This window comes from Microtus pennsylvanicus, chromosome 18 (assembly GCF_037038515.1).
Source record: "Microtus pennsylvanicus isolate mMicPen1 chromosome 18, mMicPen1.hap1, whole genome shotgun sequence".
NCBI classification, from domain to species: domain Eukaryota; kingdom Metazoa; phylum Chordata; class Mammalia; order Rodentia; family Cricetidae; genus Microtus; species Microtus pennsylvanicus.
In genome coordinates, this window is record NC_134596.1 from 16022882 (window position 1) to 16039701 (window position 16820).

General features: G+C 46.8%; 1 protein-coding gene and 1 long non-coding RNA gene across 5 annotated transcripts in view; one reads left to right on the top strand and one right to left on the bottom strand.

Moving 5' to 3' along the window:
* Positions 1–16820, top strand: part of Pcsk6 (proprotein convertase subtilisin/kexin type 6) — a 183694-nt gene that overhangs the window by 38682 nt on the left and 128192 nt on the right. For both annotated transcript variants that reach the window (XM_075953248.1, XM_075953247.1), the window contains exon 2: positions 10719–10823. In XM_075953248.1, the coding sequence (XP_075809363.1) occupies positions 10719–10823 (105 nt within the window). The remainder of the gene's footprint in view (positions 1–10718; positions 10824–16820) is intronic.
* Positions 972–8582, bottom strand: LOC142837873 (uncharacterized). 3 transcript variants are annotated; one of them, XR_012908355.1, is made up of 3 exons: positions 8401–8582; positions 8161–8254; positions 972–1342 (listed from the first exon to the last, which is right to left on the bottom strand). It is a non-coding gene; the product is annotated as an uncharacterized LOC142837873 (long non-coding RNA). The 3 variants fall into 3 exon arrangements; XR_012908354.1 differs by lacking the exon at positions 972–1342 and adding an exon at positions 2201–3622; XR_012908356.1 differs by lacking the exon at positions 972–1342 and adding an exon at positions 7152–7297.

Sequence of the window (16820 nt, forward strand, 5' to 3'; positions counted from 1 at the left end):
CTCATTAGCAGGCTAGGCAGTAGGGCAGGATGAGATTGGCGTGTGGTTGCCGGGCTCAGAGGGGTACCGAAAGATTCCATCATCGAGATGAGCAACAATCACTGCAGTGTTTAGACGATTAATGCATGAAAATCCTTGAGCAAAGCATTAGAATTTGCAACACAGTGCAGTCTTGCTGATTTTTCCCTGTGCCTCGGGTTCCAGCATGACCTCCAGGGAGGCCATGGCATTGCCGTTGGATTTCTTCCACTCTGCAGCATTTGTTAGTGTTTTCTTGACTTTTATGACCTAAACCTTTTTTGCATACTAGGGGACTATCTTTCCAGTTAGGTTTGTCAGGTCTTGATGGAATTGTTACAGAACAGTTTGACAATGTGGCACCGGTTGCTGTGGTGCCTGGCTACATCTTAGCCTGGTTTCTCTTGCTGATGACAATAGCATGGGAGCGGGTAAGTTAGAAAAAAAGTGCTGTTTATTTTGGCTCATGCTTCTACAGGTCCAAAGTCAAGGGCCCGTCCCGGCTGGCAGGGTCGCAGGCTGGCTCCAGGTGTCACAACATGGCAGGAATCAGGGAGACTATGTTCCTGTGTTGAAGTATCTGTCCCTATTCTTACAAAGCTACCAAGACTCAAGTTATGGGGACTCCCCTCTTGAGTTTATCTAACTGTAGTCTCTCCCAAAAGATCTCATCTCTAAGCCTCAGTTTTAGGTTTCCACCATCTTGATGTCTCATGGTGGGATTTGGAGGAGGCAAACCATTCTGAAACAGCCACAGTCCCCTGGCTCAGGGCTTCGCCGGTAATGCTTATATAAGTCACTTGACTCAGGTAGTTTTTGATCAGAATTTACACTGTAAAATCTCTCCTTTTGCCTTTATAATTGTAAGTATGTTGTATAGTACTACTTTGAAACCTTATGAAACCAAAGCAGATATTGCTTTGAAACGTTGAGTTTACTCGTGCCTGTGGGAACTCACTGTTTCCCGGTTTAGTCAGAGGTCACAGCCCATTAGTATGTCTGTTAGTCTTGTGCCTTGCTTAGTCAGTGGGTTCCCTTCCATCCAACCTCTGTATCCTTTTGAAATGTCTCTAGAGTTCTTTGGGCTTTTGCTTGCTTTCTGCCAACTATAATAGTGCACATTGTTCTACCACTACCGTCCCAGGGCTAGAACCAGCCATGGCCAGAGTCCTGCTGCTTCCAGTAGGAAAACGGTGTGTGTGAGCACCAAGAGCTGCATTTCTGTGTGCTCATTGCTTTGGAGTATTGTCGTTCTGGGGCTGCGGGCTCAGGTTGGCACTATGCTTCTATATCTACATACACCTCATTAAACCGTGTTCTGATCCTGTGACAAAAGAAGAAAAATCTTGTTTTGTCTCACAGTTGGGGAGGTTTCAGCCCATAGTCCCATTGCTTTTGGACCTGTAGCCAAGCTGTAGGTCCTGGTGACAGTACACAAGGGAACAAAACCACCTGCCTCATGTCAGCCAAGAAACGAGAGAGAGGGCCCTGGGTCCTACTAGTCCCTTCATTGGCTTGTTCTCAATGATTTTATTTCCTCCCATGAGGCTCTGCTTCTTGTAGTGGTCCCAACTCCTCCCGAAGGCTGATGACCAAGGTTTTGGCACATGGACTTTTGGATGACACATATCCAAACCACAGCACACACATATACTGCATATGTTTACTATTCTGTCTGTACTGAAAACTGAATTTACAAGGATGTCTTATTCCAGTCTTTCCCCATAGAATTCTCTTTGGAGTTTCACCTCGTATGGATGCCCTTCTCCAGCAGTGGGAAAGCTGCCTTCTGTTGTTCCTGATGTATTGATCTATTAATGCCCCTGTGGCTAACCCATCTGACATGTTCATTGATTTCCACCCCCAAACTGGGCACCTGCTCATAATCTGGATGTCCAGAATGGGCCACTCTGCCCTCCCTCAGATGCCCTCAGGATCTCCATCACTGAGGAGGACACCTTCCTTACCTGCTGAGCTCCAGCGGTAGTGCTTTGCCCTGGGTGACCCTAGGCCCTCCCCTAGTCCCTTCCCCACACAAACCCGCCCTCTTCTTAGGATGGAAACCTCCTGGAGAAAGAGTCACGTGCATCACTTTTTAAATCAAATCAAATCAGAACGGAAGTGAATATTCAGGATAGTAAACAATAACAAACTTCACACGACCACCAGAATTCCTTAACTAGTAAGCTCTTTAGAATGGAAGTCTTCAGAGTACAGTTTCAGAAAGGTTGCAGCTATGCGCAGGACAGCGCAGGCCAAGTGGGTATAAGTCAAGCTTCCTCGTCGGAAACTGGGCTGTTTGCTTCAGCAACTTGAGGGAAGAAAACATGAAGTCTCCAAAATCAAAATTAATGTTATTTTTTTTTCAGGGATTTGCAGGAGGTTGACCAGCCTAATTGCACCATTTGGGTGTGTAACGTGCTGGAGAACATAATTTTAAAAAGGACTGAGAAACTGTGCGGTGTCTTAACTCAGGTGGGACTGTAATTATTGCAGTAACTGAATGTGACTGTGTGTCTATGTGACTGAAATGGGAAAAGCAGTTTGTAAAAAACAACAACAACAAAATGTCCATTCTATCCCTCTGGACTTCCTTCATTATAAATACCAGGTAGCCTAGCACAGGCTAAATATAGGCCCGGTGGCCATCTCTATTTATAACATTTTTAGTAGGAAGTCACCAGAGCAATTCAGAATTAATTTGGTGTGTAGGTTTTTACGGGTTCTAATTAGTCGTGTTTTTCTTAAGCTGGCCAACTGGGATCAATAGTGTTATATAACTGAGCCCAGGGGACCGTGAGTTAGACGTGGACTCCTCCAGAAAGCCAAAGCCCTTGGAAGAAGTCAACCCAAAGAAAGACCGGCAGCTCCAGAAGCCGCTAGCTGCAGCTGCAGGGAACTGGGGCTGGAGACGGCTGTGTCCAGCCAAGGGCAGGCTCCAGGAGTGATAAAGGGATGCGTTTTTTATTTTTTATTTATTTTTTTCCGTTGGAAGCTGCAAATCTACCCATTCATTTGGAGACCTTGACGGGTGATGTTCCCAGGCCTGCTTATCAGCTGTTCCCTTGAGGCTAGATTCAGTTTTGCTCCAGCCTGGGGAGGTGGGATGATGTTTGCCTGGACTGTAGGCAACTCCCCACAGAGCCAGCTTTCTGACCCTGGGGATGGTGGACTTTTGGAAGACTCTGGATGTCATCCGGGGTGGAAGCTGGTTTTCAGTAGTGGCTCTGCTGCACGTCAGACATGGTTGATTAGGTTGGGACTCCTCCTCCATTCCTTCAAGCAACGCTGTCTTGAAGAACACAGGGTGAACTCCAGCTGGCAGCACTACGGGGCTCACCCTAGGGTGAGAATAAGTGCTTGTGCTTAAAATAAAATCTCAAAAGACTCGGCTCAGACACGGCTCTCACACTCCCCTCCTGTGGCTCTGCAGCTTCTCCGTGCTCCTCACATCTGTGGGTGTGCTCCCCGTGAATGAACTCCAGGCGCCTGAGTAGATGAGCTACGCCTTCTAGATAGCTCAGAGGCTGTGTCTGCCCCAGCCTCCAGCTGGGAGTTGGTGTCCTGCCTCCACCGCACAATGCTTTCCAGTTTCACAGCTGTCCTGGAAGGGGGACCGGTGGGGAGAGAGTACAAAGGAAGACAGTAGTGTCCAGGAGGGAACGGACTGGGGACGGTCCGTCCTGCCTCTATACTCAAACTTTCCCTGAGCTACTTTATATCGGTGGAATGACATCTATCTGATGTCACTTGGGTCTGGAATTCTGAAATTTGCTTGGCTTTGCTATGTTTTCCAAGCTTCTGTACACCAGAGACCCCGACAGGTGCTGTGATTCCTGCTGTTGAGATTTCAGCAAAGGGGGGGGGGAGTGGTGAGAGTCGTGATGGCTACAGGTGGGCCAGCTGAGTCTGGGGCATCCGGGAAGGCTTCCTGGAGTCAGGGATGACATTAGGATAAGATCACCAAAGCAGGAGCTAGTGGAGCCAGGGTCAGAGGTCAGCACAAGCAGCACAGGGGGATGAAGCAGCAAGACAAGGGCTCTCACACTGGCAGCGTCTCTGAAGGACAAGCCTGTGGCAAGAGAGGTGGCCTGGCTTGGTGGCTACGATCCGGATGTACTCTGTGAGGGGCGCGTGCTGTCCTCTGTGACAGGGAGGAGCTGGGGAGGGCTGGAGTGTGGTGCCCTTGAAGAGATGAATGGGCCGGCTCAGCACCCCAGGCCTGCCCCCGTGAAACGGGGCAGTGGACCATTTAAGGGACTGCTTTGAGACGGTTGGGGGTGGGGGCAAAAAGATGGCAGTGGCTGCTCTAGTGGTGGTGGGAGTTGTCTGTGACCCCTGTGCTGTCCCAAGCCTGAGGACAGAGATGCTGAGAGTATGCACGCTCCAGTCTCCCAACGCCCTGACCTTGACCATGCAGGGTACTCAGGATCCATCTGGATGGAGGGAGGGGAAGCTCCAGAGCGGCCAGTGGCCCCAAGTTGAGTCCCAGGGTGGGGGGAGGGAGTGGGAAGTGGGAGTCAACTGGCTGGCCGGGAGAAGGATCAGCCTCCTAGGAAGGGCTCCGCTGCTCTATTGCTCCAGGACCCACAAGCGCTGTCAGCACCCAGACCTCCATCTGGGGTCAGGCCCAACTTGCAGTAGATTTGTTGGAGCTCTTTGCCGGGTTCTGAAGTATACCATAATGGGGAGCCAGAAACCCAGGGCTTCTGAATCAGGGCAGTCAGCACCGGCTCCAGCAGCCCACTTGGGTATGATGGTTATGAGAAAATCAAGGATTTGCCTGTCTTTGGTCCCATGTATCCATACACCTGAATGCTTATGTATTTATATATATAAACTCCTATATATCCATATACATATGTAAATTACATTCAAATATTATATAAACATAGTCACAAACACACATGCATATCTCTGTATGTATATATATATATATATATATCTGAATATATATGCATATGTATTTCAATACTTGGGTATTTCACACACCAGATCAAAACAAATCTTCATACAATACTAGAACCATCCATCCATCCACATACACACAGAGGCGTAATGGAAAAGGTATTGAGCTTAATGCGTGACGCCGATGATTTCCCTTAGAAATGGAAATGAGTAGGCACTTGCTGAGCTATGTGGCCCAGTGTGCGTAACATCAGGTTTTTGGGATCTCCATGGCAGCTCTTGGCCTTTAATTATTCCAAAAGATAGAGGTTTGATGACGAAGAACCCTAGCTGTATTGTTAACAAGATAAGTGATCTTGAAGAAACGACTTCACAGTTCCACAGCACAGTTCCTCTGTCTGCAAGATGAGGTTAGACCTAACAGCTAGCTCCCTGAGCTGTGAATCCATCTTAACTGGGGTGGGCACGCTATCTGACACTTGCTTTCTGAGCTCCAGGCACTACTGTTGGGGACAGCTAGGGACAGAATGGGGCAGTTGCTCCTCACTCCAGTCTCTCTCTGTACCTTCCTTGTTTGCGCTGGGTGTCTAATTATCCAGTGTTTTTGAAATGTCTAATAGAGCCTCCTGTTAGGGAGAATTAAACTACGTTTGACTCTGTTCTCTGTGAGTTCTTTGATCTCATTTCTTCCTATGTTCTGGTTGAGAACATTTAGCAAGGCCTTTAATGCTGTTTTAATGATATCGCCAATTTTACCAACTAATGTATATAGTTACATATTGATATTGAGTAGCGAGACGTGAGCATTTGATATTCGGCAAACTGCTTTATTGGATAGTGCTCTCAGAGACAGGTTCCGATGAAGACATTGTGAAAATACCGTGGGCAAGAAAGGAAAATGGAACACATTGAAGTTTTATGTTAGGATTTAAGAAACGGTGCCTTACGCTGCAGCAGGCAGTGTTGCTGATGAAGAGCAGACAGGGGCTTGGGAAGGGTAGAGTGGGACCAGACAGGAAGGCCACAGATCTGATGGGCTAGCTCCTCCTGTTCCCACAAAGGGGAGGGGGGAGAAGCTGCCCCCGGCTTGTGCATGGAAGTGTTTGTGGCACCCAGTGTATCTATCTCTGTAACGAGGGGCTATTCGGAGACGGCTTGAGCAGTGGGTGTGCAGGGTTGTACAGTGACTGCAGGAGCAGAGCCAGTGTCTGGCATAGACTATCCCAGGCCATGGCCCCGTGACAGCAGCTCAGGGTGGACAGCCAGACAGCCAAGCATGTGTGTTCCTATGAATGAGTGTCAAACCAGGATAAGGACGTTTCTAGACTGGGCGTGAAGCTCCGTGGTACATGCTTATCATGTATGAGACCCTGTTCTGTCCCCCGCACACATTTTCTTCCAGGAAAGGATTTTTTGGTGCCTGCTTCTGCCTTTTCTGCCCATAGGAGTCCCTCATTATCTGAGGGACTCACATCCGATAGTTGTAGTCACACAGTCCACCTCAGCCTAAAGACATTAAATAAAAAATTCTCCAAACTGCCTAGGCTCCCCCAAAGCCGCAGGTCAGGGAACCCTGATTGCTCTTCGAGCAGATGAGGGAGGGGGACTTGATCGGGGGAGGGGGAGGGAAATGGGAGGCAGTGGTGGGGAGGAGGCAGAAATCCTTAATAAATAAATAAATTAAAAAAAAAACCAAAAAAACAAAACAAAAAAATTCTCAAGTACTTTATAGCTTACATTGCTTTAGAATCATAGATATATTTATATTCATTGTGTTTGTTCTAGTTTGTTATTAAATGCTATGCCTAATTTTATTAATGCATTGTGAGCATGTATATATAGGGGAAAATCATAATATCTATGGGGTTTGGTACTATTGGTAGCTTCAAGTTTCCACCGAGGCTCTTAGATAGGAGACTTCTATATCATTACAAGTCTAGTATCTGCCAGTTTAACCCTGAAGTAAAACCAAGGGAATAACAGTCATCTCAAGTCTTACTTGTGAATTCAGATGTCAGTTAGTGTCCGCTATCTTTGCTGGCCTTTGGACAGAATGGAGGTATTGCTAATTCAGAAATTTGGAGCTTCCCTCCCCTATCGTGGACACTGGAGCCTCAGTCTCCCCATATGATGACCTTCTCTTACAAATGGCACTACTGAGGTGGAGAGAGTCAGAGTCACAGGAGCACTCTCAGGTACCATCTGGTTGAAGCCAGAGCGCGGACCCATCCCCAAGAGACTCTGTCCACGCCTGGGGCCTGCCACCCGGGTATCCTGTCATCTGTCTTCATGACCACAGCCTGAGGTAGGAAAAAGCAGTTTCCAAGCCTCGTAGGTGCTGCTCCAGCAGGGCCAGGTGAGAACTCAAGAGCTGCAACAGCAAAGGAGGAGCAACAGGAAATGGCTCCATAAGCAAACAAGTGGGTGTGACCAGTCCAGTCGTTCTAGAAGTAGGACCTAGGAATGTACCCAAAGGAAGTGCAAGCAGGACTTGGGCAAATATTGGCACACCCTGTCCATAGCGGTAACATTCACAGTAGCCAAATGAGGAAGTAAGCTGTGTCCGTCACCATAAATGTAGTGTTCATTGGCCTTAAAATGGAAGAAAATTCTCACGCGTAATACAACATGGATAACCTTGAAGTCTTGGTGCCAATCAGGATGAGCCAGGCACCAAAGGCCAGATGCTGCCTGGCTTTGCTGAAGCAGCTCCCTGCGTTAGCAGCTAGCTTTGCAAGGGCAGGAGGATTCCTTGGCTGAGGGGCCCCTTCTCTTCTGCGGTGGAACTCAACCCTCCTGCCGATTTGGACATATGTACAAACAGGTGCAGTGCTGGCCACGGCTGACCCCAGAGGCCATTTGCCCAGTTAGTATTGTGAGGGTCATTTGTTCTTTTCTGTCTTCCAAGACCTTGTGGGCCATTTCTAAGGATGATTGCAGGTGGCCCAGAGACAAGGGGACCAGGTGGCCTTGGGACTTTTAAGGGAAGGCCTGGCTCCCCTGGCGTAGCTCAGCTACCCAGAGGCCAGTACTGCCCCGAATGGCCTCCAGGACTGCCCCAGGTGGCAGGTGGCTCTACATGGAACCATTTATTTACAGCAAATTTCATTCCCCTGTCACCTTTTCTCTAAGAGGGAACTGACTTGAATGCTCAGACTTAAAAGGCCAACAGTTATGTGCCCCGTCCCCTCACACACACAGGGATAGTGGCAGTTCATAGGCATTCTTACTTACTAATTCCTGCTGGGCAGTGAGGCTCCTGGACCGCCTTTGGCTCATATTGGTCTGCTACACCTTAGCAGTCTTTGGAGTGAGCAATAGGATTTACCTGTAGGAAAAGAGAAAAGTGCCCGTTCATAAGATAGGGCAGAATCAGTGGTGTTTGTGATGGCAGAAAAAGATGTAGAAAATGGACAGAAAATTGGAATTGCAGGTAAGCTGTAGGTAACCGTGCATGGGGTGCTAACTACCTACCCGGAGCCCTGCTTGTCCCCTCATATACATAGGTCTCTCATTCAGCAGATCTGGAAACAATCAACTTGCAAAATGGTACTTGACGTCTCATGAGAATGAAAGCCCAGAGAGGGTCAGTCCAGGATTTCCAACAGAAAGAGTCAGGCAGCCTGTTTTATCCCAAATCCACAGCATCTGAGACCTTAAGAGAGGAATGGAGGGGCCTCAAAAAGGAGCCGGAGAGCTAATCCCAGCCCCCAGTAAGTGCTGTCATTGGTTAGCACCACCCTAAGCTCTCAGCACTGAGTAGGTTGACATTTGACTGTCTCAGTACTTGATGTTCTCTGTGTGTGAGAACAGAACATGCCAGGACAAGCCTGAGTAGAGGGGCTTTATATTTTTAATAAAAAAGGGCTGTCTCCTCAATGTAAGAACAGGAAGCAGCTGGGCTGCCAGACTGGCTGGCAAGGAAAGCTGAGGGTGGCAGAGACCCCAGCAGAACCTCTTTGTATACTCATCCTGTCTTCTTGTGCAAAGACGTGGAAATGGTCGCTCACAGCGTCTCAATCCCGTGGTCTGTCCTAAGGACTGTCGTTTCATCTCTATTGGGCATCGGCAAGTTAGAGCAGACAGACAGAATGGCTGTGAGGTTGGGGCAGCTGACGGTGTTCTACTGGGTAAACTTTAGTCCTGGTGAAAGTCAAGGGGAATCAGAAATGTAAGATAGCATAAGGGTAAGTAATCTCATTCTCATTTTACTCAGAAGGGATTGAGATAAACAGGGATTGAATATCTTTGCTCAAAACCACATGGCTCTCGGGAGGCAGAGGCAGGCGGATCTCTGTGAGTTCGAGACCAGCCTGGTCTACAGAGCTAGTTCCAGGACAGGCTCCAAAGCCACAGAGAAACCCTGTCTCAAAAAACAAAAAACAAAACAAACAAAAAAAAAAACCACATGGCTAATGGTGGGAAGAGTTTGAATGAAACTTATCTGACTGAAAATCTATATGTAAAATCCTCACGTCCAAATTGCTCTAGAGGCCAATTACAGTACTATATACATATACTTGATATGTACAAATGGATATCATGTACATATGGATATATACTTATCATGTATATATGACATATACACATATATAGGACATATATACATTCTACATATGATATGTATAAATGGATAGCACTACAACATACATTATATATAGTTATAAATCATATGTAGGCATATAGATAGATACACCTACTGTACCTCTTCCTACATATACATATATAGATAAAGTGTAGTTTGAAGAATAGGCACAGTAAGATATCAACAACAGTAATGAATAGAACGATAGTAATGTGTCTATAAGATGCAATTACTTATTGCTGGAATTTTTCCATTAAGTGTTTGTAGATCACAATCGACTACAGATTAATCTGTAAGTGAAATCATGGGTGGGTGGGTGGATGCAGAGGTGGCTTCCTTTATCTTCAGTCCCTCCTTGTGTCAGCAGCCCAGCTGGCTGAGTAGGGGCCACAGAACAGTACCGGGGTAGGTCCAATCCATCTGCATCTTCAGATGCCGCTTCTGAGGATGGTGTCTAACCAGTGATTTAATACAGCCGGAGACAGCTAGGACGAACAGGCCTCTGAAAGCGATGCTCTCGTGCTCAGGAATCTTCAGACACTGCGCAAGTCGACATGACGGGAGGGGGCGAGCATCAGCCTTTCTCGAAGATGGCATCAGACCACACGGCTTCTCTTAGTTCCACCTAGTCTCAAGCTGAAATCTGTCCTGAAAAACTGCCCATAACAGAAAATTGGGACACCCCAGGGGTCTGGATGTTCTCATCTGACCTCTTAAAACCCAGAGCAGATGGACCAGTGTGTTTTCTTTGGCTTCCCCCTTGCACTTGAGAGTGAGAGTCCATTCTTAGAGATTTTGGTTTACCCATGGGGTGGAGAGGAAGGAGAGTGTTTACAACGGATATTTTGGAGTAGGACCTGACTTGACACTAACTTAGCTACCTCAGGGATACTTGGCCCAAAATAAACACTAATTCATGTCTAAAAATCTTGGCCACAACAGTATAAACTTAGACAATATTAGCCGGTAAGTTCTGATGGAGTGTGTGCTTCCTCAGGAACATCATCTAGGGCTGTTTATCTAAAAAGAACTTCCGGTTCATAAACATTGACTGTGTGCCAGAGACACAGGTGGGGAGCAGGGTGGGGAGACTGTTTGCACTGGAAGCCTAAGAAGCCTCAGGCAATGGGAAGCGGTTGTGGGAAGAACTTTGAAGCTGTCTGCGAGGTGGTGTTGGAGAAAAGTAACCCCGCCTCTTGCTTTGCAGATCGGAAACCTGGATGATTACTACCATTTTTACCACAGCAAGACCTTCAAGCGATCGACCCTAAGTAGCAGAGGCCCTCACACCTTCCTCAGAATGGACCCACAGGTATGAGCAGGGCAGGAGCCTTCCTAAGGACTATCTGGCACTGCCCTCTTGAAAGTGGACCGTCGACTCTATTCTAAAATTTTAACTCAGTATCTACTTTGGAGAAAATGTAGCAGAGATATAGAAACATGTCAGATCCACTAAATGCCCTTGATGTTTGTGTCTTGCTCAGAGAAAAAAATACTTGATTTTAGTTAAAATGATAAAATCTACCAATATTTTAAAAAGTCAATGGGGCTTGGAAGATATCTCATTGGTAGACTCCTTCTCCGGCGTTCACAAGACCCTAGGCTCCACTCCCATTACTGCAAAAGTTAATTAAGAAATGCAATCATTACAAAAGATACAGATATGATTCTTACCCATAAATCAAAACCCTTAAAACAAGTATTTAATAATGATACAGTGATCAGGCAGAGAGAAACTCTTTCCTGGCTGTTATGACACTTATCTTACTGGTTGCCATGGGCTTAAATACCAGGGCATTAAATATGACTCTTTCCTCAAAAATTTATGTGATCTCCTTCAGTTTTAATTAAATTCATTCAAAAAGTATTTGTGTAACCCATACTGACTAGGTCAGTAAATTATGCTTCCTTCCTACCTATATTTGAAATTAACATTGGCAAATATCAGTCAGAAGATGCCTTTGGTAAGATCAGGAATGCACACCAGGATGGTGGGCCTCTTACAAGTTCATTTATTCAGTAGGTACTTATAAATCCCCGCTGTGTGGTTCATTCTGCCTACAGCAATGAGGCTGACAGCTGGGCTGACCAAAAGTGAAGCAATAACTGTGATCTGTCACAGGGAGATCTGTGAGGAGAAAGGATGCTCATGTGAGGAGCAGCACTAACCACAAAGGAGTGTGGCCCCTGATAGGCCAGCCTTTTAAACGTAGTAGTCATCTCGCCTTCAAAGCAATGTGCTAAATGCCGCTCTGAACCCACTGCCTGGTGCACACAATTAGCCCGGCAGTTCCCAGAGAACATCTACAATAAAGTTACCGTGAAAGAGGAGTTTTTTGATGTTGCTGCAAGTCACTCCGCTGGCAGTCATGGCTTCATTGTTGACAGAGCTGAGGGATGGGGAAGACGGTTCATCCCTGATCACAGTGATGAATTACTTCGTGCTGGGGCATCACTCTGCAGCATTCTGGCTTGAAGTACAGGGGAGGTAAGCCCCATTCATGGAAGTGGACTGTGAAAGACAGAACTATCTCGAAGGTTTATGTGGATCCATTTTATAGGCTAGTGGATGAGAAGATGGATGGATGGATGGATGGATGGATGGATGGATGGATGGATGGAGACTGATGCAGGGTGGACAAGTGGATGGATATATGGATGAATGGGTTTATGGGTGGGTGTATGGATAAATGGATGGATAGATGAATGGATGGACGTGTGGATGATGCATGGATGGATGGATGGATGGATGGACACATGATGATGGATGAATGGATGGACACTTGGATGATGGATGAATGGATGGACACGTGGATGATGGATGAATGGATGGACACGTGGATGATGGATGAATGGATGGACACGTGGATGGTGGATGATGGATGGACACGTGGATAATGGATGAATGGATGGACACGTGGATGATGGATGAATGGATGGGCACGTGGATGATGGATGAATGGATGGACACGTGGATGATGGATGAATGGATGGACACGTGGATGATGGATGAATGGATGGACACGTGGATGATGGATGAATGGATGGACACGTGGATGATGGATGAATGGATGGACACGTGGATGATGGATGAATGGATAGACACGTGGATGATGGATGAATGGGTGAATGAATAGGTGGACTAGTGGGTGAATGTATGAATAGATGGATAAACACAAGAATGGATGTTAGTCCTTCAACAAAGAAAGGAGTTTAATGTTTATTAGCGGATTTTAGTGCACACCATCTCACCTAACGACATGGGTTATGATTATATCAACTGTGCTCACAATAAGGAACATGGAGAAACGTTTTCCGAAGGAGCGAGGGCACTCCCTTTCCTTAGGAAGCAAAGCCATGCCATGGCTGCTCACCCTTCTAGAGTGAGAGCAAGTAGGGAAGAGTGGGCAACGTAGTCCTCGGGACCATGTAGAGAAGGGCATCAGGGCACCCCATTCCAGGGCACCCCGTTCCAGGGCACCCCGTTCCAGGGCACCCCGTTCCAGGGCACAGGCTGAACACGCAGAGGTTTGACGGGCCCTGTGATATTGACAGTGACCCATCACCTGTCTTCTTAGCGGAAAGTCTAAGCTAACAAGGGAGTCACCACCACATGACTTCACCACGGTTTCACTCTGAGCAAGTAGTTGACGTGTCCAGTAAAGGCAGCTTTTCCTTCATCTGAAGTCTTCAGTGTCTTTCAGTTGCTACCTCTCAGGGAGTTAAAATTTGGGGCAAAGTATTTGTATAGGGAATGTTCTGACATGGATGCTCTTTGCCAAGAGACTTGGCTCCCAGCCCTCTTTCAAGGGGGCTTCCAAGCATTAGAATTGCTTCTTGATGTTCAGACAAGTAGCAGTCAATATAGGAGACAGAGAATACATTGTCTCCTTCCTGTTTTAAACCTTTGTGGAATTTTGTTTGGGTTAGGGGTGCTGGGGGTTGAACCTAGGACCTCCCATATGCTAAGTGAGTGCTCTACTACTGAGTGACATTTTCAGCCCCCATTTGCATTTCTTTTTAAATTTAGAAACAGAGTTTAGATAACTTGCTTTGGCAGAACTTTTGATCCTCCTGACTCAGCCTCTTGAGTAGCTGAGATTACACAAGAGACCCACCAGCCCTGACAATGTTATACCTTCCTTAGCTCTCTCCCTGGGCATTCTTTCTTTTCTAAAAATATTAACTATATAATCGTGGAATTCAGAGCTGCTCAGTAGGTCCCATACTGGTAAGGCCACAGTGATGCTGAGACAGAAGGCTTGTGCTTGGGCCATGCAGGCAGGGAGGCGGGGACATATTCCAAGGGGTTCCCATGGCTGGATGCCCTAGTCCTACCTGTAAGCAACAGCTGAGATGTTCCGCTGATTTATTTTGGGTGTGTTGAAAGGACTGTGTTCAGTTTGGTTCTGGGGACAAAGTGTTCCCAGGGATCAGTTGCTTTCTTTTATGTGATACAGGTGTTCATTCTGTATCATGTATGGACCCAGACCCTACTGTGGAACCCATGGTAGCATAGGATTTATGGCAGTCCTCCTGCCTCAGTTTCCCAAATGCTGGCATTACAGTTGTAAGCCTCTGTGCCCTGTAGTTGTATCCTTGAAGGAAGCAGAAGGAAGGACAGACTTCCTAGGGCAAGACTCTGCCTTTGTTAATTTTTCCAAATAAAAGTTCCTTTTACCCAGTTTCGTGGCTCCTGGCAGGGCTGCCATCAAAGCATCCTGCCAGTAAAAAAATAAAGAGGAAAAAGGTAAAAAGCCAGACCATCCCAGCCCTGCCTACAACCTGCCTGTGATTGGCAGATGGTCACCCCAGTTCTAATTAAAGCTTCAACCCCAGGGAAAGCATAGGAACCAATTAGGAATTCAGAACCACAAATGAAATACCTCTGTTTACATAGTCTAGTTTTAAGGCAAGCCAAATGAGTCAACTGTCCATCTAATGAATATTTACTTTCCCTAGTCATTTCCAATTAACTGTTTGATTAAATTAGCTGCTTCATAAGATTATGTAGTTTTGTCTCTTCTCCGAACCATTTTCTTACATTCGCAAAGCCTTTTTATGCTACCTTTACATCTGGAAAATGCTATAATTAATATTATGAACAAAAGGAAAAGATGATATAATACTATCCAAAGACACTGGAATGTCGCTGCCCATGCGCAGGAATGATCAAACTGGAAATGAATGTTATAGGGCTTCGGAGAAAGTCCAATCAAATACAGATGGTATTTTATTTTAGTCATCCCAGGCTCTGTTGTATCAAAGTGCTTTGATGGGTGGTACAATTTACAGTCCACCCCAACATCACATAAAACCCATGGGGTGTGCATTTGCTTAAGGAAAATACAGGAGGGAGGCAGTGAAGTGGGGATGCTCGTCTTTAGACGCACAGATACGTGTGTGTTATGACACCTGCTAAGCGTCTTTGGACACTGATCCTATACTGGCATATGCTGTCACTTTCCATACATTCTTTTTTAAAAATACACATTTATTTACTTCTATTTTATGCATAGGGGTGTTTTGCCTACATGTATGTCTGTGCACCCATATGCATGCAGTTCCTGTGGAAGTGTGGAAGAGTGTGTTAGATTCCCCTGAAACTGGAGTTATAGACAGTTGTGAGCTGCCATGTGGGTGCTAGGAATTGAACTCAGGTCCTCTGGAAGAGCAGTCAGTGCTCTTAACTGCTGAGCCATTGTTTATATTCTTAGTTACCCTTTATATGATTTCCCCTGCCTTTGAAAGAGCCATCTTGCTTTGCCTTGCTGATCAGCCTTTTCACAGGAAGAAAAACCCACATGTTCCCAGTGCGCAGTATCAGTCCCTGGGTTTTCCTAAGGGCTGTCATTTAAGCAAGCTGAGAATGTTTGCTTTAGCTTGTTCTTTTGCTAAACGTCTGGAGAAGGAAGGGCAGATGTTACAGAAGCCTCGGCCAATAGCTGAAAGAGCTCACAAATTTTTTAAAAATTACTCGTTCTGATTCCGTTCCAAGCTGGCTTATGGTGTAGACGCTGCTGCCTGTCTTCCAAACCCTGCATTTTAGCTCGATGACTCTGGTTCAGCCCTTTCTCCTCCTTTGGTGCTCAGCCAGTTGGATGACGGAAGTGGGGAGATGGAGCTGTTATTGGAGGGGGGCCTCAGTGGCTGCTTCCGGGCGGTGGGGTCCTTCCAGCCGGTGCCTCCAGTCAGTGCTTCCAAGTTTCATAGCCATAGCCTGATTTCAGGGCTGCGACAGGCATTCTGCTGTAGGATGGGACTTTGCCTCAGAGTTTAATCAAAGCTCGGCTATCTTTTCAGAGCTGAAGCAACATTGAAGCAGATCTTTCCATTAACCACAGATGGAGTTTTATCTGACAGTTTGTGTGTGGGAGCTGTTCAGATTGCAAACAAGCAGAAAGCTCCTGGCAAATAGTAGCACACAGACAGCGAGTGACCACAGTGGTCTCAGGGGGGGGTCAGTGGATTATGTAATGGGCAGGCTGCTTCTGCCCAGGGTGGATCTGCCCACGGGGGTAGGGAGAATTCTCTAGGCACCCTGACTGGAGGTCTCCTGGGCCGTCATTCTCTTCCCAAGGAGTACAGAAGACAGCCACGAGCCGCCTCTCTTCATCAGAACTGGTTCTAAGATATGACTGCTGGCAAGTGGCAAAGGATTTGATTTTAAAATGTACCTTGATGTTTCCTAATGTTACCTGCATACTGGCAGTTCTGCTTAGGTGCCTTGGTGACATCCCTAAGGCCTCACAGTCTCAAAGAGAAGCATGCCTTTGTGTTCTCTGGCTTGAGCTGGCGACCTTGCCCTGCTTCTTTGGTGGGGGCCAATCCCCTTCCTGCAGAATCCTGTCCATATCCTGATTGCTCTCACTAGCATCCCAACACCACCCTCCCTGATGTCCTCCTGAGAGCTCCCTTGTCACTTGTGGCCCACAGCTAAGCTCTCCACACTCCCAAGGGATCCTATGAAACTCCCAATTGCCACTGTCTCGAGTGGATGCTACCACTGTGGTTCCCCTGAGCCCAACCACGCCAGCCTTTAGAGTCCCCTTTGGAGGACTTCTCTCTCCACCCCGTTCAGCCTTTGCTCATCTCTTTCCTCTGGTCTCAAATAACCCTGCTACCAGGAAGCCAATCGTTCAATCAAAATTCTCAGACATGGTCTGTTCCTTCTACAGTTGTATATTTGTGGTCTAGACTTAGCCTGAATGGGTGCATACCATAATATTTGATAGGAATGACAATCACGACTACGAGTTTGCTTGGGATCTGGGCAGTGCCAGACACAGAGTTGGCAGGAAGCTGCATA